At 33.2% G+C, this 24303-nt stretch overlaps 3 protein-coding genes across 4 annotated transcripts in view; 2 read left to right on the top strand and 1 right to left on the bottom strand.

Moving 5' to 3' along the window:
• Window positions 1-14656: 14656 nt before the first annotated feature.
• LOC109854482 (fatty acyl-CoA reductase wat-like) lies at window positions 14657-20667 on the bottom strand. Its single transcript, XM_020427591.1, has 10 exons — window positions 20484-20667; window positions 20158-20389; window positions 17882-20009; window positions 17127-17220; window positions 16762-17007; window positions 16459-16604; window positions 15912-16214; window positions 15372-15650; window positions 15019-15276; window positions 14657-14805 (listed from the first exon to the last, which is right to left on the bottom strand). Exons 3-10 carry the CDS (start codon window positions 18040-18042, stop codon window positions 14709-14711), a joined length of 1584 nt encoding a protein of 527 aa, XP_020283180.1. The 5' UTR covers window positions 18043-20009; window positions 20158-20389; window positions 20484-20667; the 3' UTR covers window positions 14657-14708.
• Window positions 20668-21896: 1229 nt separating this feature from the next.
• On the top strand, window positions 21897-23222 carry LOC109854473 (ER membrane protein complex subunit 8/9 homolog). Its single transcript, XM_020427580.1, has 5 exons — window positions 21897-22142; window positions 22419-22495; window positions 22564-22633; window positions 22727-22821; window positions 22905-23222. The coding sequence occupies exons 1-5, from the start codon at window positions 21939-21941 to the stop codon at window positions 23074-23076; spliced, it is 618 nt and encodes a 205-aa protein (XP_020283169.1). The 5' UTR covers window positions 21897-21938; the 3' UTR covers window positions 23077-23222.
• Window positions 23223-23491: 269 nt separating this feature from the next.
• Window positions 23492-24303, top strand: part of LOC109854480 (PITH domain-containing protein GA19395) — a 1823-nt gene continuing 1011 nt past the window's right edge. Inside the window, exons 1-2 of one of the 2 annotated variants that reach the window (XM_020427588.1) lie at window positions 23492-23563; window positions 24108-24281. In XM_020427588.1, coding sequence (XP_020283177.1) covers window positions 24111-24281 — 171 coding nt within the window. In that variant the 5' untranslated portion in view covers window positions 23492-23563; window positions 24108-24110. Of the gene's footprint in view, window positions 23756-24107; window positions 24282-24303 lie in introns of both variants that reach the window. The other variant, XM_020427587.1, reaches the window with a different exon arrangement.

Here is a 24303-nt window from a genome sequence, read left to right as displayed (position 1 = left end):
GGAGATGAGCAATAGGACGGGAGAAAACGGCGCAGAAGTAACGAAGGGAGACGGAGGAAGAAAGAGAGAAGGAGAGATACATCGCTGCACATATTTTTATGTCATAGCGGTAGAAGCGATGCATTGTTGTCGCGAGACAAAAGCAAATGTGGCGGAAAAATTGCGGGGAAAAGACGAGGTGCGGGGTTTTCGTGGCGTTCGGGACGAGTGTCGGAGGGTTGAAAAGAGAGTGGGAGAGAACGAGGAGAGCGAGGAGGAGACGGAGGGAGCGAGAGGGAATATAGAATGGGTTAATGTAGGATCTCGCGCGATTACTTGACGATTATTTTCGCCGAATGTTCCGTGAAATCCAAGCGCAAAAGTGTACAAGTCACTTGTGCAAACAAGATTATCGTAAATAACAAGTAACATAAATTTAAACAAATGATGAGACATATACGGGGAAAAAAAACTAGCATTTCAGATACCACGTTTTCAGCAGAGCGCGAAATCATCATCGAACGCGCTTTAACTTAAAGGAAACGTATGTTTCAAAACTTACATTACGCTGTTTCTTCATCATTACGACCTTTACATCCAAGCGGGAGAAGGAGAATAATATCCCAAAACTATTCACAGTCCATTGTAATTCAGCGAAATATGCACGCGAAAGCAGAAGCATTCAGCTCTCTCGCGCTACTACGCTTACGCAATTTCCGAAATTTTCGAGAGACCGTGGAAACGTCCCTAACACGATACGCGGCGGCGATTAAAAACAAAAAGAAGAAAAAAAAGAAGAAGCGCTTGAGAGATGAGAGACGCAGCGACTACAATTAAGGGAGTCAGCCCGTGGCTGGCTTGACTCGTTCCATTGAGGGAATTGGCCTGCGCAGGCAGCGGACTATCGAGCAGAATTGAGAGTCGGCAAGGAGATTTCGCAGATTATCAAGCATCAGTTGCCGGGAAGAATAAGCAACCGCCAACCGTCATTTAACTTTAACGCTCCAACTGCCCAGCTCCGTCCCCGGCTACCCCCCGAGGGTTTCCGTCGGTCCATGCTAATTAAATCTGCCTACGTATATTCCCCCCTCTTACCGACTCTCTGCTACTTGCATCCTACACAGCGCGAATTCTCGGCCGGAGTCGTTCCGACGATTTTCAAGCACGCTATTTATGCGCGCACGATAAACTAGGTGCTCTCACTTTCGCTTCGATTCATTTTTGTTCACGTCTCGAGCCCGTCGTCACCCCCTATCGCTCGCAAATTAATCCCTACGTTTTATTGACGAGATATTGCGCGTACTTTTTTGTATGCGCGCACTAAAGTCGCGTATAAAAGTAAAACTTTTTTAATTTTTTCAAGTAAAATTTTTAATGCTTGATTGTGAAAAACATTACTTAACAAAATTAGTGGTTCAAGTGCGTGCAAAATATCAAAATATTTGAATTATACAGAAATATGCGGAAAACGCTTGTATTATATTAAATATTATCTCACCGTTCGGATAATTTTCATCTCACGAACTATTTCTTTCGACGTCAGCATCAGTCGAAACTGTGTCTTAGCGATGGTATTCTCTTATTCATTTGATTCAGCTATACGGCTTACACTCGACGAAGCACAGGGTAAAGCGCAAGAGTATGTGTTATTCGTTTCTACAATAGCGTCATTGTTGGAGCATTGTGCTTCCACCCCATTCCGTAGATTCGTCGCGAACACTTTACCTCCTACTCCTGGACCGTTCACAAATACACACGCACCGGCTTGCTTTACACGCACGAGATCCCCTTTTCTCTCGTTTCTTCGTCTTCTTCTTCTTCTTCTTCTTCTTCTTCTTCTTCTCCTCCTATTCTTTTATCCTCTTTCTCTTTCTTTTTACATCTTCACTTGCTACTCTCTCTATCTTCTAGTAGGTATCTCACAGCAGCTCCGCTGCTTTGCCCATTACCGCACAGGAAAGAGGCGTTTCTTATATCACCGATATCGACTACTCGTCGTGATCGGTACAATAATTTTTTACCCGTCTATGGCAAGTTTATTCTCTCGCCTTGAATTTCTTTTGTAAGCTGTGATTGTGTCTATTTTTCTGTCTCTATAAATATACGTACATGTATATGTGTTATTCGCGAACGTTCAATAAAAAGTCCGTCGACTCGTTCTCCTTAGCCTTTTTTTTACTCGTAAGAGGCTCTTGGAGTATTTTGGTCTTTTTTTGTTTTTATAAAATTCACAAGAACTCGTCGCAATATACTGGTTGCACATCGTATTTTCCGGCCGTAGCAAAAGTTGCAAATATAAACGCCGCGCGCCCGGGCGACCATAAACCCTGCGAATTACTATGTGGCTGTTCAGGAACGATGCCTGATTAACGACGGCGCGCGGCGCGACATTGTCCTAGGGTTGCTCGGAAAGGGGACAACGGACAGTAATGCGCTCATCTCTCAGGCACAATAGAACAATGCGTGCCATAAGTAAAACGCGTCCACTTTCACGAAATACACGGACGCGCGTGTAGGTGCGCATTGTGTTATCGACTGTAATGTCGCGGGGCTCGCTTGTGCGTATTTTATTATGACAGATTCTTAGACGTTGCGAAGAGACGGTTCTAAGGCCTCGTACTGATCGCGACAAGTGTGTCACACGCAGCTCGAAGAGAGACAAACATGTGTGTGTGTGTGTGTTTACATATTATTACAAAAATTTAAAAGCTTGACAAAAGTTCTAGAATCTAATCTGACCCGGACTTTTTTTGATTATCATCGCATAAAAATGTTTCGTTAAAATCTCCCACTTAGATCTTCTGGGGAACGGCGCTTAGCAACGAGATAACTACGAGTCTCGCCCAGTAGGCAAAAAGAATTCAACGAGCGAGCCACTGTCAAGCAATGCGCGGAAACAATGCGGAGAAGAAAGAGACGCTATCGCGTAACAATGTGGACAATGGATAGATGGCCACGAGGAAGAACAAAGAGACGAGTGGAACAAGGTTTGCGGAAGGTGCGAACGCAAGGTAGAAGGAGGGAAAAAGTGTCTGAAAATCGTAATCACCGTAGAAAGGAGAAGTCTGAAATGTATAAAAATGATTTGTCTCATCTGATCTCTGCAAGTGTGGCTTTCTCTCTAGTGACATAAGTTTTTACTGACGTGAATGTGATAGTTAGCGGTAATACATTCGAGAAAAACGTTGAGAATAAAAATAAAAAATAAGCTTCCACTTAGACGATTCACCACTTACATGAGAGTGAAAACCATGGCGATCGACACTTTATAGAAGACGAGTCAAGAGATCCGATGACCTCAAACTACCAAGCGCTTTTAATCATCGCGCATCTGGATAACAAAAAGGGAGACGGTTAAGGTGCATCCACGACGACGGGGCAAAGCGAAGCTACTACGTGAACGGGTCCGTCTACGATGAGCTTTATGATTGAAAGAGAGAACGGCGGGATGGGTTAACAATGTGTGGGAGCGAGAAGGAGAATGTCAAGTGGACATTGTTGACGGTGACAATGCCGCTGAAATTGCCGGAGGACAAAGAGGTCTTATGATGATGCTGCTGGCGAGCGAGTGAGCGAGCGAGCGAGCGAACGAGCGAATAGAGCGAGTTGCTCGTGGACAGGGACACCACTGTATTCTCCGCTTCACCCTTTGCCACCAATCCACCGCTCCCCGTCTACGCCGCGTTCCTTCCTTCCCACTTCCTCTCCTCTCTCGCGCGCGATCCCCCGCGCATTATCCGTCATTCTCGAATTCCGATATCGCGTGCGATGTCGACCGTTGTCGCGACATCTGGTGCTCATGAATTAGTCACCATCGTCTATTAACCCTTTGATTGCAAATGTATTTTTTTCTGCAGTGAGACACGTACAATTTGGAAATACTTTATTGTGAAAAATATCTTATATACTTTTATTGTAATCTTATATACTTATCTTATATACTTATTATACTTATTGTAATTTTACAATAAGTGTTGCGCCTACTTTTCACTAACATTCTAGCTTTAAATTTTTCAGAGTTAGGTCATACGCTTCGAGAAAAAAACAGGTTTTGTAAGAGTTAGATTATATGTTTGTTTTATTAGAAAAGATCATAAGTTTCAAACTTTTAGATCTGCTATATATATATATATATATATATATATATATATATCCACTTACTATAATAAAACAAACAATCCATCATACTTGGTTGACTTCTTTCAATATCGTCATCCCCTCAGGAAAAGCTTGACCCTTTCAACAAGGGATAATTCATGACCTTTACACGAGCGGAAGAAGTTCATCGCGTTCATTATTCGAACTTTATAAATTTTTACTCCCCCTCTCTTTCTCTGTTTGTCTCTTTTTTTATCAACAAAATCAATTTGTAAAAAAATCTAATACAGCAAACAAAAATAAAAAACGAGACCAATGTTTTGTAACAAAATTATCCCTAGTAGCCGGCAATTCTTATTTTAATGATATTATGACCCACATGCTGAGTCACCAGCTAAACGAGTGAGACATTATACGTGACCCATATGCTGAGTCGTCGGTTTCGAAGTGCATTAAAAACACAAAAAGACGATCTTTTCTCTCCTACTAGTCTCGCTGTACCCTAGCCGATACCCCTAGTTGTATTCTCACATTATTGCTCGGAATTCACTTTACCCCTATGTACAAAATCTGCAGACAAGTATACGCCTATCAATTCTATACTTCTTTTTTTATAAAATATGAAATTAGTCGTCAGTTATGAAAATCTATAGGACAAGCCAATTGCCAGAAGGACAACTATTTTTGCTCTTCAAGCAGACGAATATTCAAAGTACGAAACGTCGATTTTATGTTTGCGTTCGTCTATGCGCTGCATTATGGCGCGCGCAAACGTCGCACTCTCACATGCACACGTATTCGAGAGAGTTTATATATAGTATATGGATATATATATATATATATATATATATATATATATATATATCGTCAACGTTCCTTGCTTTCATTCGTTCGCGGAAAGAAGTAAAGAGCTTTGTCGCCGCGGCATCAAAAGCTTGAATAACGCGACGATGAAAGAAGGAAGTATCGGTACAAGAAACTGCACAGTGAATACTGAAAAGAATGTTGTCGCGAAGAGAGAGGACGGCGGCGGATGAGGGGGATGAAAGAGTTAAGAAAAGAGAGAGCGAGCGACATTGCAAAAAAAGGTAGGACAGATAGAAAGGAAGGTAGAAAAGAGACAGGAGGCGCGGGGGTAAGAAGGATGAGAAGGGGAAAAGAAGGGGTGCGCTCTCTCTGAGAAGAAAACCTTTTGAGGGAAAGTGATGAGCATTTCTGTGGGAGATCTAATACAAGCGTCGGGATAGACATCGAGAGAAATTAAAATGTCTTATAAATTAGCAGAACGTTCGTGTATAAGAGCTATCGTTGAAAAAAATAATTATCTATATGACAATGTAGCGCGCGATGCATTTTACTTAGAGAAGTTTGGAGAAGTTGATTATTTCATTTAGATTAGTTTTCGAAAATGTGATAAACTGGAAAACATATCAAAAAATAAATAATAATAACATTCTCTCTAGATTTCTCTTGTGAGTGAAAAAGTACTCGAAAACTTGAGTGACTGTCGAATCACACAAGTTAGAGCGACTTTTCTCATAAAAAGTGAATTTTTTTTACTTTCTGTTAGAATAAATATTTTCATTCTATGTAGTGTAGAATAAATATTTTTATTCGTGTAAAGAGTGAACGAGAGTACCCGCTATAAGTAGTGGTTTTGCCGAGAATCTCAACTAAATCAATATAGAATATCAGCCTAGCAAGCGCACAAATTTTTTTTCAATTCGAGTCGAGATGATGTCTTTACACAACGATATTTTCTCTACAAATTATAGTAGAATGATCTGAGATAAAACCAAAAAACTTACTCAAGGATATTATAAATTACAAGAATAAATATTTGTTTTTGCAATAACAATTGCTCGTTTAAAATGAATGATATGATTTACTCTACTGTCGGAATTAAACAGTTACTTTTATCGAAAGTAAATTTTAAAGAATTTTACTTTTTTTAGTGAGTTTAATTACTTTTTTAACGAGCATTTTAAGTATCGGACCATATCTTTTTCTTACAATTAGCTTACACACCTTGTTTCAAATTTGTTCTCCGAACTTTATGTCATTTTTGTGATTGTTTAAACAAATGAGATACGAGTAACTATCAAAAGATGTATAAAATTATTAAAACATTTCTATGAAAAATGTAAATAGTAACAACAAAAGCGCGGAATGACAAAAGAACAAGGAGCAACGATGAGATGCGGTATGAAAAATTGCATGCCGACGAGTACTTCTACCATATGAATCAGATGCGTTCTACGTGTCTGATTGCCGGCACTATCTATCGTCTAGCATTCGCGGAAAGAGGAGCATTTCAGCTTGCATCCCGTGCGAGAGCGGTGGACGAAACAATGTGGCTTTTGTGGGGCAAAGAAACGGCAAAACTCGTGGAAAGAGAAAAGCTAAGAGCGATTGAAATAGACTCGTAATGTCCGCCCTCCCTACTTTTCTTTCTCCCTATCTTTCTTTTCTATTTCGTAAACTCGCTCGTCCCATACATTTTATATTTTATATTACTGGAAAATAAGTAAAATGAAATGGATATACTGATACACACACAAATTTATATTAAATGTATGTCCTGTATCCCATCAAGAAGATTCAGAACAAAAGTAAAACACATGATTTAAAAATTAAAAAAAAAATTTTTTCGTTTTCTTGTAAACATCGCGGTATCTGCCAAGACCGTAGATTTATGAACGTGAACTTGAAGATCGTCACTCACAATGGAAGGCCGAGAAAGCTATGACGAAAGAAGGTTTTGGTGATAGAGAGAAAGGAAAAAGAAGGGGAGTAAAGGCAAAAGAATGAGAAAGTAACGACGGGGGCCAGAAACGGCAGGGGTAGTGTGGTCGGCAATCGAGGGGTGGTATATGTCGAAGAAACGGGTATTGGTAGATAGGGGGGAGGGAAAGGGAAATCAAAGGGGGGCCACATAAGGAGGCGGTATGGGTGGTTGCAGGTTGGTAGTCAAGACTGCCTTCAGATTTCCAGAGTGAAGCATTGTGTTCCGAAGGCGCATTGTCCTCCCGTCGGCGGGAACTCGACAATGCCGAGTCCGTAAGTTAGTAACCCTACCGTAAAAACTTATCTCCGCCCCCGAACCACCGACCTCTCCGTGATTCCGTTCGATTTCCAACCTCCACCCTTGCCCCCGTCCTTTCTCCTTCCCCTTCCCCTTTCCCCCACTGGCGCATTCTCGGCCGTGGGCCTCCAGCGTTCCAGGAGACGTGCATCCCTCTCGCTCTTTCTTTCTCTCTTCCTCTCTTTAGGTTGCGGCAGAACAATTCCGTGCCGCGATTCTGACGTCTTCCTTCTTGCGGAATCAAGCCAACCGTCGCGTAGCGAATTCGTTCCTCGCGACTAAAGAACGAGCATCTCTTGTTCGTTTCCTCTGCCACAAGTATCTCTGAACTGAGCTTTTTGATGCTGCAGCTTTTAAAATCCGAGAATTGCACAACACACGAAATGTTCCGAAACCAACGAACAATACTTTAACAAGTATATCTGAAGCAATATAATTATGTAAATCTGTAAATAAACAAAAAAATATATATCAAAAAGTGTAAAAACTGTTTTCACAAGTTATAAGCGATTGAGAAGCGCCCTATCAGCGCTATTGCATCATTCTGTCTTTGTTTTATATCTAAAAAGCAATAAAGATAAAATAATGAAGTAGCACAGATAGGCGCGCTTCCCGAACGCAGTCTATCGTAGTAGAGTTCGTAGCTCTAGAAGACGAGATGAGCGTTGGTCTCATCGCTGATAGTACACAGCTAAACCAAGTGTTAATTGTATCGACGATTTACTTAGTATCACGGGAGAGTTAGAGGATAGAGGAAAGTGAGCACAATGAGGCATGGCGCGATTCCGAGAGTCGGAAGTGAACGTTCCGAGGAGCGGATACAAACATCAGAGGTTGGCGGGTGGTCCACTCCTCTCTCGTTGGAAGTCAAGTTGTCGGCCAGTCGGCTGACCGGACAACGCGGTTGCCGGACAAAGCTCCTCTAATTGTCCCCATCAGCGACGAAGAATGGACCGCGGGCCTGCCTCTGACAATTTCATTTGTAATTTGCATAAGGCTTATTAAAATCACAATGAACCACCGCTGTGTTTGCTGCACCGATGACCGACGGAGACGGTCACGAAGATGCATCGACGACGGTATCGTAATCTTTTCCGTAACCACTTCCCACGTGAAGAATTATAATTACATTACGTCAAGTTTTTGCGCTAATCGCCGTAATTGAGTTTGTTCTTCTCGAGAGAAAAAAGAAAATCCGCGGTATAATCTAGCTCTTATTTCTTAAGTTGACGGTTTCAAAAAGCATATTTATATTTAATTCGATCTATTTTATAATATATTTGTAAAAGTTTTTTCTTCTAAAATATATTTCAACAAGTATATTTGCTTAAGAGAAAAAATATCTAATAAAAAATATATGTACTTTTAAAACTAAGTTTTTTACTTTTCTTTTTTTACTTTTAAAACTAAATTTTTCTGTATTTTGATTATATAACCACACATTGTTAATATTTTCATGTTATAATAGTGTTTTTATGTTACTAGCACAACACAGGCGCGCGCTACGCGCACGCTATTGTTATTTTTATTTAACGTGTTGTTAGTGAACACAACCTGTCACTGCGATGACAGCTAATATATACATCTTATAAACTATGTAATACACCTACGAGAGATGTCAAAAATAACGCATGAAAATCAAACTCAAAAAATAAAAGAAAGCGAGAAGAATGGAAAAACAACACGTAACGAAGAAAAACGTAAAAAAAAAATATTATACATATATATATATTATATATAATATACATATATTATAGATAATATTCTATATCTATATATATTACAAATACATACACACACATATACACACACACACATATATATATATATATATATAACGTGACCGAGGTCAGTGACCCCGCCCAAGTCGCGCGGTCGAGGTCAGTGACCCCGTCAAGGCCGCGCGGCCGAGGTCAATGACCCCGCCAAGGCCGCGCGGCCGAGGTCAGTGACCCCGCCAAGGTCGCGCGTAATGTCAGTGACATTACTGTAGTAAGTATATAATACATATAATACAATATAAAGTATAATATTATAAATATATAATAAATTATATGTATACCCTTACGAAAAAGAACTATTGCCGATTACATATAAATAAAGTCAGTAATATAAATATTACTGATAATCACACAAGAATATTATTAGGTATTACAGGAATCACTGAGAATATTACTGGCAATTACACAGAATGCTAGTAATTCTTTCGTACCACTGCTGCAATATATTACTGCCAGTAATTCTTTTTCGTAAGGGTAATATGTATTATTTAATGTTATATATAATATAAATTACAGTCGTTATTTTCACGTGTTGTTTTTCTACTCTTTCACGTGACTTTAGTTACGTTTTTAATTTTCTCTATATATACGACGACCTGTCTCAAAATCGCTTTTCATTATTTACTCTTTCGATCTTACCGATTCGATTCGACTCTGGCAGAATCTGACAGCGTTCATTCTAAAATATTTTTGTGCGAAATGCTTTTGGCTGCAAGTTTCAGCGCCATATATCCAAAAGTGGATATAGGAACTATTGAGCGACATTTACTTTCAGACTTAGATGGTGCAAATGTCACTCGGTTTGAGTCTGTGTTGCATGTTCTAAGTCGTCTTTTAGTTGTCTTTTAGAAACATGTGCTGTCTAATGTTATTAGGTTTGAATCTATACTAGATCTACTTTACTGTCGGTAAATGATTAGTCAAATCAATACAAATCTGTCACATTTATAAAATGTGTAAAAAGCGACGAAAATTAAAATGTTAAGAACAATTTGTATAAAAGATGTGTCTGTCTTATATTTTCAGATATATATCAACAAATGTCGGAAGTTACATAAAAATTATGAAGAAATTTTAAGAAATAAAATATAAAATTCGAAGAAGTTTATAACTACATAATATTATGTTTGATTTCAATAAAGCAATATCAAATAAATTATCTTTTTTTGTCTTATTACTCTATTGTTACTCTATCATTTATTATTTGTTGCTCTTATTTTTATTAGAATGTGTTTAAATATTCTTTATCTTTTTTTAAGATGCTGAAGTAATGGCCAAACTATTGGTCGTCCTATTACACTGTTCGGAAAGTAGCGCTCTCTAGTTGGACTGAAAAAACTATAGACACATGTGTCTTTCTCTTTGTCTCTTGTATAGTTTGCCTATTTGTTTTAGACTAATATGAGACGGACTAATTGCAATTTCTTGTTATTGTCGTCTTGTGTTAGAGTAAGATAAATGAATAACGAATAATTTTGATTGGCAAGACGTTAAAATTTTTAATACCAAGTGAGATGGTTTTATTCTAAGAAATCAGTTTTCAAAACGATTTATGTAAGATTACAAACAATTTTATTAATATTTATGTCAGTTACTCAAGATCATATTTCTTTTTATTAAAGCAATATTATACAATGCTAAATTACAATGTTAATTAACGTTTTTTTTGCGCTCTTGGCTTGACTTGTGTAACTTCTTTTTGTTATTATATTGAAGGAAACATTATTTATGAAATCTATATTTATGAATTACTATACATATATGATATATAGTACTGTATAGTACTGTACGCGCGCGCGCGCGCGCGCACACACACACACACACATCGGTAAGGAAAAAATTCATATATGTATTTGCTATATAGTATATAGTACTATATATAGTACTATACATATACATATAGAGTGCAGCGACATAGTAAGAAAAGACGGTCCCTTGGAGCGGTCCCTTTTCTTTTCTTTTTTACTAGGTTAAATTACTCTGATAGTAATCACTCAAAAAACAAATTAACAGATAGTTTTTTTCAATTTAGTGAGCATTCTTTTATTTTACATTTTAGGTTTTCTTTTTCACATACAACATATTGTCAATTCACATGCAAATTCTTGTTAACTTAAACTATCTATTACGATATAAACAGCAAGATAAATAATATTTATATACATCGCGAACTTGATTCGAGGAAAAGTTGCGCAACTTGCCTCAACAAACTGTTCGCGGCATCAATCTGACTTTGCCCTTTGTCACAAAGAATTGATTAGCGATCCCATTCTGCACAGCTATGACGTCACTTTACGGCTTTCCACTATTCATTTATGCCAAGAGACATTTATTATTCTTATGCATTAAAATTGGCACTGCTGGATTTTCTAAATGTCTAAATAGTGATCTGCAGCACTTGGTGCTGCTTTTAGTCCACCAACGCCAAGAGTTTTATATGAAAATGTTTTATATAAACATTTTGTAATTTGATTAAACTTTTTTTTTCTTTTTATTTGTTATTATACAGTGTCTAATGTGTCAAGGTTTTTCATGATGTAAGATATTATATACTAAGATATATATGTGTGTATGTACCTATTTAATACAACAAGTCATATGTTTCGAACTTAGATATTCAGAACTAGATATTCAGTAATAAAATGAAATTAGAATAAAACAAATTTAGTAATAAACATTAAAATAAATTTAGTAATAAAATGAAAAATATCGAAATATACCGAATTGCTAGATCTTATATATATATACGTCTCTTTGATTAACAAGATACTATTAACTTAGCAAAAATTATGTTTCTTCTCTTTTCTCAGTTATATTTGACTTGCGTATACTGTGCGTTTTTTTGCTACAAAGTCAACTCTTGTACATTGAGTAAGATAGACATGTTGTATATAGACAAGATGTGTATATTTTCAATTGTCTGAAAAGAAATGATCAAAATAAATTGATCGAAACATCTCACAAAATTACTTAACGTGAAGTTTCACTGTTATTTTTTCATCAGCATTAGTGAATAAAGTTGAGTTTCCTTCCCCTTTATGTTCATTTTAATCTTTAGATATTTAGATTTATAAAATATTTTTATGATATATTATAAAAATACACATAAATACATACTATAAATACATATGTGTATCGAATTTGAATTTTCTTAGGTATTAAGTTTTTATATTCAAAGTATTTACCTACTTAAAGTTTTGTATCAAATAATTTATTCGTTCTTGACTTCAGGAAGTTGCATGGAAAAGCTTTGCATTGAATGCTAATACAATATTTAAAATACTGATTGTTCTTCTTTTGCATGCTAAGTAACTTGTGTTTTTCTTTTCTAGCGCGCCGCATCCAAGCAAGCGCAAAAAACATTTATTTGTACTTACGATAGTTGCGATTCTATCACGATGTACAAGACATAGCAGTGATCTAATTACTTGTAGCCTTTGCTTTTAGACGACGCATATAACTATTGATGTATTATTTGAAATAACGTTGCAAAATACGTTGAAAAATAGAAAAGTAAATTGATAAGAAGCAACTATTATATTTTGCAATTTTCTCGTAAGCATCTACGCATTTTGTTTGCTGATTTTTAATAACAGACTTTTTAAAATAAAACTGTATTTTTTGTAGTTAAAATTATGACATTCATATATTAAAAAACATTTTATTTATACCAGTTTTTTATTCGTAAAAGAAATATTTCTATAATAATTTCTTAGACATTTGTCAGAAAAGAAACGTTTCATAACATTTGGTTTCTTTATTCCGCTATGTTTTGAAGTGAAATTTTTTCTTGTCACAAGAAAATTTTTTATAAGAGAAAGTTAAGAAGTAAGCTGATAATATTCTCATTGCTATCATTGATAATGCTGTGCTCATATTTGCAATAATTGATTATAAATAAATGGAAAATTAATTTGACATCTTAACTTGAAGATCCTTTGCATTATCTGTTAGACTAAGTTTTAAAAAGAGAAGAATTACTTGAAGAAAAGAAGATAAATTGATAAGAAGCAACTTTCCATGATTCTATATTCTTATTTTATAACTGTTTTAAGTTGTTTAAAAAAGTGGATGTAAATACTTTTCGAACGATTTAGAATGTCAAGAAAATAACTAATAATAATAAAAATAAGAGAAAACGCACATAACGTGAAAATTATTTGAAATTGATTCGACAAATCATCAGCAGCAATTGCAATAGCTATTTTGCTTTGTAAAACCAATGAGTCTATAATCTATGAGCGCCAGCAGTAATATCGCTTTTGACAATTGAATCGGTATATGTGTGTGTATGTGTGTGACGTAGAGTAAAAATGATAAATAATCACACAATTATCGATTATTTACGTTCACAAAACACAGCAGTTGAGAAATTATCACTTGTGTTTGAAAATGTTTTATCAAAAGTGATTAATTTTTCAATCAATGTGCAACTTTTGTTTTGTGTTTTCTGAATATAATCAATATTATGTCGTCTAATTGTTGTAATAAGATGTAAATAAAAAAGTAGTGTAGTAGTAGTAGTAGTAGTAATGTATGTAATCTAAATTGTGAGAACTCGCGTAATTAAGGATATAATGCAGCGAAATTGATAATTATCTTTTTGCATGAACAGTATACTTTTCTTGAAAAAGTTATATGTTATACTTGAGTAGACAATTTGTAAACTTGTGGTGTGTTTTGTTGTTCTCTGGTGTTTGCTGAGAAAGCGGTAAGATATTGCACATTATGAGTGCGCTGTAACTATATTACTAATTTTTACATTATACATTTTTGTTTATACACTGATGATAATCTAAACAAAGGAAGCGAAACATTTGTAAGGTTTTTTGGAATTCAATAAAGAATTACGCTAATATCTTGTGTTTTTGTTTGCATCTGCTTAAATATTCTGTTTTTTTCCATTTATACTGTTTTAATAATTCTTTCAAAATAGATGTGAGTGTAAAATTTTTCACAAACTTAAACATACAAAACCGAACAATGAATTCTAGAAACTACATATAAAAATCTAATAATGTAGTATTTTATTTTGAAATCACACAAATCTTAATGCATGAGATCTAAATATTAAGATCTAAGATAAGATAGCAATGTAAAAAAATAAAGACAAATACACATATTCTGATGAAAGTATTCTAATTAGAAGTACGGGAGCAATAAAAGATAATCGCAAGTAAAACAAGAGATTCCAGGTTCGAATTCTAGCCGAGTGTTTTTTTTTTGCAATATAATTTTTAAAGTAATTGGAAAGGGAAAATGAGTATACTTATATATGAGATGCAAATCTAGCATCTTATATGAAATCACGAATTGAAAAATTTCAACTCAAATAATCATGTGTAAAAATGTACACTCCTAAAACTATAAATATATATTCAGACATATTTATACCGCAATATACCTTTACAAAAAAGAATTACTGGCAGTAATATATTGCGGTAGTGGTACGAAAGAATTACTGGCATTCTGTGTAATTGCCAGTAATATTCTCAGTGATTCCTGTAATACCTAATAATATTCTTGTGAGATTGTCAGTAATATTTATATTATTGACTTTATTTATTTATATGTAATCGGCAATAGTTCTTTTTCGTAAGGGCAGTGTGATAGGATAAGGATTGATATTAAAAATTAGAACAATATTTGAAAATATTAATTTTTATTTACCTATATTTTATTTTTTCCTTTTTATCAAATATAATAATTTCTTTTTATGTATATTTTGTAATTTATCTACTTATTATCATAATATAAACAACAATTTAAAAGAACGACATTATATATAGCACTAAGCGTATACCACACCACAACGACAAAAGCGCTAAAATTGTCATTAATGTGTAATGCGCGATTTTTAACCTAAAATAAAAACACGTTTGTACATATATCCTCGTTTACAGAATACCGAACATACATATTAATATAAAAATACATATTATTAGAAAAAGAATTTAGCGCGTTTTGCGCTCCTGAAGAATTAACTATTTCTCACTTTTACAACTCATATTGTATGATTTATCAAATTGACGTTCATTAATTCAAGAAATTGTTTATGCTAAGAGTAATACTTACTTTCTATATTTCGCTTTTCCTTTCTCTAGAGAATCCAGCGGATCTTTAAGTATGAATACACGCACACCAATAATTAAGTTAAGAATGCATGAATTCCAATTCAATTCATCTAAGTTGAAATTAAACATTTGACGATCGCTTTGATTCATACGATTCCAAAGCTTCAAGACAGCGTCATTGCGAAACTGCCACTCTTGCGTTGAAAAATACGATATTACATGTTCGAATTTGTGTATCTTTTTATAAACTTTCACTAATCTGAGTAAAAAAATACAGTGTGTAGAAAAATATACACAGATATATATCTATAAGAATTATTCCTTATTATTTCTAAAATACATTCAATGACTTACTGCGGTTTTCGACCGCTTAAGAAGAGTATTGCATCGACTATATAACCGGGAATCATGTGCAAAAAAATTACGGATATGTTGTGAAGAAATAAATGTTTGTTTAGAATCAACATGTAGTACCACATACAATGTTCGCTTGCTGGTATTTTATTCGTACACATGTTCATATAATCTTTCCAGGTAATGGGATTTTGGCACGACGATACATAATTGTAAATTGGCACTTTTTCGGTTTCCGGAATCTTCGGATTTGTATTCTCAATACTGAGTAAAGTGTCTCTAATGAAAAATCACAACATGTTGTCATATAAGCGGCAGATGTAAGTATTATAAACGATATAAATATAAGAGTATGCACTCTATACTATGTTACAAAATAAATGCAGTGTTGCAAAAACACACACATACACACACACAATGCATATATACATACATAGATTGAGGTAAAAAATAAAAATGAGTTAAAGAAGTGACGTAGTAAAAACTGAATTACATAATACAAAATATTTAACAAACTCACTTTTCGACATGTAAGCTTACTTCTTTTTGGCGGTGTCCCAACACACGGCAACGATATGAGAAATTACGTAATCGCCTGGTACTATTTCTGCTGTATAATCAGGATTGCAATGTAGAGTACGTAAAAGACCTATGGCAGTACCAAATACTATGCCTACTGCTCCGTAGAAATTGTTGATCCATCCAGGCACTGGCTCAGTTGCTGTTGATATTACAATCGATGGACGTACAATACAAATCGGTATTCCGATACCGTATTGACGTACAGTCTCTTCGGCAATTGCCTTTGTAAGCGCGTATATGTTTGGCCATTGACCTATTAAACTACGGTTGTCCAATTAAAAAAAAATGTAAAACTAAACATACTTATTACCTAACAACAAATTACAAATGATCAACACATATCAAAATTAGAGAAACACATGTTTCACAGAAGAATTTACACAATATATAAACACATTTATTTATAACTCTATGTGAATATATTTTTAATAATATATTTTTAATAATATATTTTAATAATATATTTAATAATATATTTTGGAAAAATAAGAAATACGTAACTTACGTTGGAGTTAGAATTTCTAGTTGTTTATCATCGAGCATATCAACTAATGTTAAAATTTTATCTGGTTCAATGGGCGGAGAATAAAACTTTTCTTCTATAACGTTTTGGACACAATGAGAAAATGCAGTCGATATATAGACAAACGCCTGAAAATATTAATTAAAAGAAAAAAGAAAAATTTATTTATATTGAGCGTACAACTACATTAAAATATGATAAGGCTTTTTTTATGACTTTATATTTTTGGAAAAAGAACGATTAAGAAAGACACTTCATTACAGTAAGTATTTTCTATTATTTTACCTTTAAATTCGGCATTTCTTTCGCAAGGAGAAGAAGTTGTTTTGTTCCTCTTATATTTATGTTTACTGCTTTTCGAGTTGGTTCATTAAATCGCACAGTCGCTGCAGAGTGGATAATTATATTTGTATCTAAAAGACGTTTTCGATTTTCTGGTAGTAATCCGAGATTGAGCTCGAAACAATCAGCCTCTATGAGTACTACTTTATCAGTAAAGTTGGGTCGTTCTTTTCTCAATCTTTCGTAAAGCTAAAAAAGCATAGATCTAATAAAAAAAACTATGAAGACATTTTTTATCTAATTATTATATATTTTTTTTATATTATGATATTTTTTATGTTATGATATTGTTTTTGTATTTTACTAACAGGATCCTCAAACTGTTCCTTGACCCGTTGTTCAGATGATTTTTCTTTTTTTGGTCTTATAAACATATATAACTTTCCTATATCCGGACAACATCTTAAAAAATCGTACATTATATTAGTGACATACAATTTTAGCAAATATATTTTTCATCGCTTCTATTTTTTTTTATTATTAATAAACACATATTATAAATATATAATATAGTATATAGTTCTATATACACATTGTTGGAAACACGCGTAGATATACATATATATTTAAATATTGTATTTTCTTCTATACATTTACATATGTGAGACAATTTTTAACTGTTTTTTTAACATTAACACAGAAATTTTTTAATTTATCTAAAATTTTTTTGTATATTTGAAACAATATTTCACTAAAATCAAAATGTTCGGATTTGTGAAAGTTTTCTTCGTTGATTGTATACTTGTACAGACTGCGGCCATACCGAAATAATGGCATCCAGAAAAAGATTAACTCTTTGTGCAAAAACACATATAAAGTAAACAAAGTAAACAAGTAGAATAAAAGTTGTTGAAGTGAGAAACTTTGTTTTTCAGAAAGATTAATACTACCATTTACTTTATGTTATATACTTCTATATAAGTAAATATACATCAATCTTCCAATTTTCTCAAAACCAGAATATCATAGATACGTTAGGAAGAATTGTTTGTTATTAAGTTTGTGTTTTAATTATTGAATTACATTATGTTTACACTGTACTGGCAATTTTCACATTACTTACCGTAACAATTTTTCTATTAAAAGCATTCCAAAAAATCCGGAACCACCAGTTATGAGAACGTTGCTACCAGCAAAGAATTGAGGAATTTCAGCTTTACCATCGTCCGGAGACTCTGACGTACTTATTAAGTCATCAATATAGGAACTATTTGTAAGTGCCATTTCAATCGTTTTTCTTAACGTTTAAGTTTTACTTTTTGTCACGAAGATGCTATATAATTTTACTCTCTTTACTCACAAATTTTACCTTTTACGGTCAATATTTTATCACTTTTTGATAAAACAATTTCTTCTTATTTTATTATTGTTTTAGTTATTTAATTTGTTTAGTTTATTATTTAGTTAGTTGAGTAGAAGCAAGAATATTTTGTAGCAGATATTACTTCTCGTTGTGACGCGGCCGAATAAGAAGATTTTCAAAGAGGTAGTCATATTTATAATGTAGAGTACATGTGTTTATATTTTAATATTTACAATTACAATGACGTCTTTGTAAGAATAAAGAAAGACTTACGTAAAAAATGAATTAAAGAAGTAAAACCACTAACGGTTTTTAATTAACATTAAATAGTGGTAACATAAGAGAGAATAGTTTAAGAAAACCGATACAAAAACTTAAAATTCAATCATTGTATTTTAATGTCTGCAATGATGAAGCACATGCATATATGTATAATTTATGCATACATATTTTATGTGTATATTTGACTAGAATATAAAAGAATTCGATGAATATATTTCATACTGCTCTACATTGTGTATAGAACATTGTATAAATGTGAAATTTACTTTGGTGCCTTTTTCTCTAACAACATTTAAACTTTATTTATAAATTACACAATAAAATATTAATTAGTAATAAAATATAAGGCTCCAATATCCAAGATAAAGTGTCGTATAGAAAGGCCAATGGGAGCAAACATACACTGCTGTAGATGTGTTGCAAATTTATTAAAACCATGAAAATCGTACAGACGTTTATATTAATTGTCAAAAGAATTAATTGTCAAAATATTAATTGTCAAAAGAATTTCCATTATTTTTTATAACTTTAGTTCACTTTACAACTGGCGAATTCCGTAGCAACAATATTAAGTTTATTTTTGATTCAATAAAATTATCAGTGAATTTTTCTATCTGTTGTCAAAATTGATAAGTGTTTAGGATCTATCCATAAGTTTCTTCATGTATAATATTATTACAGAGAGACAACTTTATGGCAATGTATGACTTTTATTTATTATTTTTTATTAATTTAACACACACATGCGAAAGAGAGGATATATATAAAAAGAACGTATTGTCACTGTTAACACCATTGATATGATTGTCTATTTATATTTTAAAATGTTTTGCATCATAATTTTTTCTTTATATTTTTTGCGTTTATAATGTATTACGACTAAAGAAGTCTCAAGTTAGAAACGAAACGTTTCGTTCTTTCATGTATTTGAAATTTTGCTTAATATATATTCATAAACTTTATATTTGCTCGATTTTGACTTTTTATCTATCTTGTTTGTTATCATAGAGAGATTCATTTTTGTCTTCCGCGCGCGTAATAATTTGATGCAAAAAAATCTTTTTTTTAAAGATGTGATAGCAAAGACAGAAATATTTCTCAATACTTCATTTTGTTGTCATTGCTGAGAACAGAATCTAGTTGTCTGCAGAATCTACTTGTTTTCTTCTGACATTTTTTCCATTTGTTTCAGACATAAACCAACAGTTTTTTAAGTTACTCCAATCAAGTGAATCAAGCTGTTCCGCAGAATCTTTTTGTGTTTGATCTTTATTCAATAGCTTTTGTAAGTCGATGTCTTCAAATTTTTTTGACTGAACCGAAACTCGTCATTCAAATCAAACTTTTCTTGTTTAAATCTTTTGAATAACTTTTTACTTGTGTTGTAGGTCACTATATCTTCGCCGAACATCATTCGAGCTGCTTACAGACGCGGTTTTCTTTAACTGAATCGCAAAGAGGATACAGTACCGATGTATGTCTTGTTAGTAGCCATGCACACAACTGATTTTTATTTCTAAACTAATTTTATATGTAAGATTCAGAATAAAAGATCTTTAATTTATATGTTGAAATATTATGGAATCTCTATACAGCTTCTTTTTTCCTACAAATGTATAACTTGTATAATTTTTATACACAGATAATAGTGTTAAATATTAAAAAGATAAAAAAAAGATAAATAGTTAAAAAGTATGTTTTGTACAAAAATTACAAGAAAAAAGCTCGGCAACTTTATGCCGAGGTTTACATACCTAGCAAACAATTTCTGACTGCGCAGACCTTGGCAACAGAAATTGTGTGTAGAAAAACAATACGGAAACATGCTTTGATGCTGTTAAAACACACAGAAATAAAGGACACAACATGATCACCAAAACTCACCAAATCACATCCTAAAGAGGATACAGATAGATATGGATTTGGTCTACAAATTTCGCTGGCGGTTGGCGACAAAATTGCGACATCTCACAATCAAATTGTTTGCTGAGTATAGAATCATTAAACAAATCATCAATAATATATTTAAAACTAGAATTAAAAATATTTTTAAAATAAGAGATATATGTGTGACGCGTACTTCGTTGTTAAATGTTATAACTAAGAATGTGGCACATATTTTCCGCGCGCGCGCGGCACATCTTTTTTACTTTTATTAACAAATTAACTTTACTTTTCAAAAAAATGATCGAAGTTGCACTAGATGTGTGATAAATCACATCAAACGAACAATATTCAAAATCAGTACTAATATAAACGGACTTTTGTCCCGCCACGTTGGCATGCAAAACTATCCCTACTTTGTTCGCTTTTCTTTTCCTGTGCGCAGTAGAATCTCTTACGAAAAAGAACTACTGGCAGTAATATATTGCGGCAGTGGTACAAAAAAATTACTAGCATTCTGTGTAATTGCCAGTAATATTCTCAATGATTCCTGTAATACCTAATAATATTCTTGTGTGATTGTCAGTAATATTTATATTACTGACTTTATTTATATTTAATCGGCAGTAGTTCTTTTTCGTAAGAGATTCTTTTCTTGATTTAAACCTATAAGTATAATAATTTTACTTTTGATGTAAAAAAACAAGAAAAAACAAGAAACCGCTTGTGTTCGTCTGTTAATGATCGGACGCAGACGGCGGATGCAGTGCAGTAATTTCATAAAAACACGAATAAAATATAAAAAATATAAAAAATGTTAAACGTTTAAGGTCATCACGCATAAAATTACTTAAGACCGTAAGGCTGCCTTTACATGCGTTGTAACTTGCGTAAGCGTAACTTGCGGTAGCCAATTATATCGTCTCAGCTATCATATGCAAATACGCTGAGACGCTTCATGTAAAAGCAGCCTGACATAGCTGCATAAGACTATTTCAACTAATGACCATCTCACATAAAATTGATATATTGATTTCAAAGCAGAACATAAAGCTATGCTATATAGACTGAAATAATGGCTGCGTTTGGCAGAAATCAGTGCTTAGCAAACGCTTTGCGATTATTGTTTGTCATTGGTAAATACTTTCATATTTGTAATAGATTTACAGGAAAAGACCAATCACATACAATGGATGCATTCAGAAGCACGACCGCTCACTGAGTAGCTAAGTAGCAATCGACTGTGATTAGTTTAAAATAAGAGCCAATCACAGTCACAATTACTACTTTGCCGCAGGTCGTACTTCTGGATGCACCCAAAAGCGCAAAGAGTTCTTATGGCTGGTTTCCTTTTAAAAGACATAAATCGACACTAACACACTTGAGCACAGTTTGACTCTCTTCCCGAGAAGAGTCAAAGAGTGTCGTTTGAGGTCGATTACAATTTTAAATGAAAAGCGATGTGTGACGATTTGTGTCGGATGTGTCGACTGTGTTTTTTAAATGGAAAGCACCCATTGACACACGCCTACCATCTTTATAACAATCACTATAACAATCACTACAGTTGATAAACTATTGGTATTACTGGTTCATGTGTCTGGTGTTTTGCGTCTGCTTGCGTTTACACAGTGGTGTACACTCTCGCACAATGACGAATGTTGTTTTCTCAGCTCGCGCGTACTGTAAAATTATTTTACACGCAGCCAAGTATCCGCATTGTGCAATAAATGGTTTGCTTCTTGGTAAGCAAGAGACTGCTAATGGCAGACAGGATTTGTGCATCAAAGACGCAATACCTTTATTTCATATATGCCTACATGTTTCCCCCATGGCGGAAATAGCACTTACTTTGGTAAATATTTAATAAGCGTTTAATGTGAACGGCAAGATAGTTCGCGAAGTTATATAAGTCATGTTTTTTAAAACATACATTCTAACGTATTTTCTCAAGAAACATTTTGTAACATATTTTTTTTATTCTAACCTATCCTATCACAAGTTTAAAATGTCACACAAAAGATAGAGACCATTACTTTTTTTTTTTTATTGAAACATTTTATTCAAACTCTTAAAATAATGGTAATAATGTAATAGTAATGTTATATCATTATTATTTATTAAATTACAGGTGGACCAGTTAGCTGCCAGCAAAGGCCTTATATTGGTTGGTTATTATCTAGCCAATGAGAATATAAATGATTTAAGGTATTTTATTTATACACTGCATCTTCTTTAAATTACACTAATATTTTTTATTTTGTATTTTCTTTTAGTACAGACAGACCAGCCCACAGAATAGCAGACAAAATTGCTGACAATTTTAACAATGCATTGCTTGTAGTGGTATGTTTATTAATTTATTCACTTTGTAATTGAGATATACTGAAACAATTATCATCTCTTTCTCACAATCTTTTTTTTTTGTTTCACTATTAGGTGGATAACAAAGCAATGTCCCTAGAGATGAGATGTAGTCCGCTGAGAATTTCACAATATGTAGATGGAAAGTGGAGGCCAAAGGACGTGGCAAAGTATATAATTATTCTCTCCTTCTTTTTACAAAATATTTTCAGTCTTACAAAAAATTCTAAGAGTTAATTGCATTTTGTTGTAGCATAATCTATGAAAAAGGCGCTACACACTCAGAAGCAATGTCTTCATTACTGAAGTCTGAAGAATACAAGAATCTAATAGATTTTGACAACCACCTTGATAATATCTCTCTTGATTGGCAAAATCAAGAACTTGACAAAACTATAGAACACATTATTAATCTATACAAATAAAGAAGACAATGCATTCCATACATAATTTATACAAAGATTGTTTTATTTATATGTTATGTGTTGCACTCTTTATCTCTATTTCATTCGCAGTATGCAAAAATGTACATACGCTAGAATTTATAAATAACTATCACCTGTTTTTAAAAATTGTAGACTTTTTCTTAACCTGTCATCTTGATTGTTCCATTTTTATAACATTTTAAAATTTTACATCGACAATATGTTCCAGAAAAATTTCATTAAAAATTTTAAGATTATGTGAAACTGTTAGATCACACCTTTTTTTTACGACAATGAAATTTGATCGGTAACGTAAGTTGAAATGACATACAATTTTTAGTTACAAGATATGCTTACCAAACTTTACCGACAGGTTAGATAAGTATATATATATATATATATATATATATATATATGTATATATGTGTGTATATACGTGCTTTGAAAGAGAGGGAGCTTCTCGGTGTAAATAGTCTTTTGTGAAAAGGTCAGGTTTTTATATATTTTGTATATATTATCTCTCTCTATACTCAATTACTTCTATCATTCTTATAAATTGCTTTGTCGCAACTGTTTTATATGTTGAAAAAGTGATAGTGTTGCATGATATTAACCTACCAGTTATTCACACAAATATCATAGAGATCTTTCTGTTTTACATATTTCTCAATAAACTAAGGTATTTATAAAAACATTTCAAATATAAGGTCCTGAGTACAATAGACAAAATGTTAGGAATAAGAATAAATATTAAATATTTCGAAAAAGAATTTGAAATAATGTTACATTAAACAAGAGAACGGAATGGATTAATTATTCCAAATTCTTATTTTTTAATTTATGATGCATTAATTTATTCTATTTTCTTGTTTTGTAAAGAAATAATTCAAATTTCTTATTTAATATGTTCTCCTATTCCTAATATTTTGTCTATTGTGCTCAGGGCCTAATACTCATCTTTTGCAATTGAAAAATAGTTATTATGCGGTAAACCATAATTTAAATTCTTAAAGCACAAATTAAATTTGCAGATAATGTCACATATATGTGATTGCGGTAATAATCGTGACACACCAGAACTAAGTATACAATATAGTTTATATACAAAAATAGATACAAATAAGGTACAATGCTTAAATGAGAGTGAGGAAGGAAGTGGTGTAAAAATCTTCAAAAAATGGGAAGACAGATTAGATAGAACACAGGTTCTTTTTCAAATTTTTCTTT

This window comes from Pseudomyrmex gracilis, unplaced genomic scaffold, assembly GCF_002006095.1.
Source record: "Pseudomyrmex gracilis isolate BER0280 unplaced genomic scaffold, ASM200609v1 scaffold_67, whole genome shotgun sequence".
Classification (NCBI taxonomy): Eukaryota; Metazoa; Arthropoda; class Insecta; order Hymenoptera; family Formicidae; genus Pseudomyrmex; species Pseudomyrmex gracilis.
Note: the sequence above shows the minus strand (reverse complement) of the source record. Positions and strands in the feature narration are given on the sequence as shown.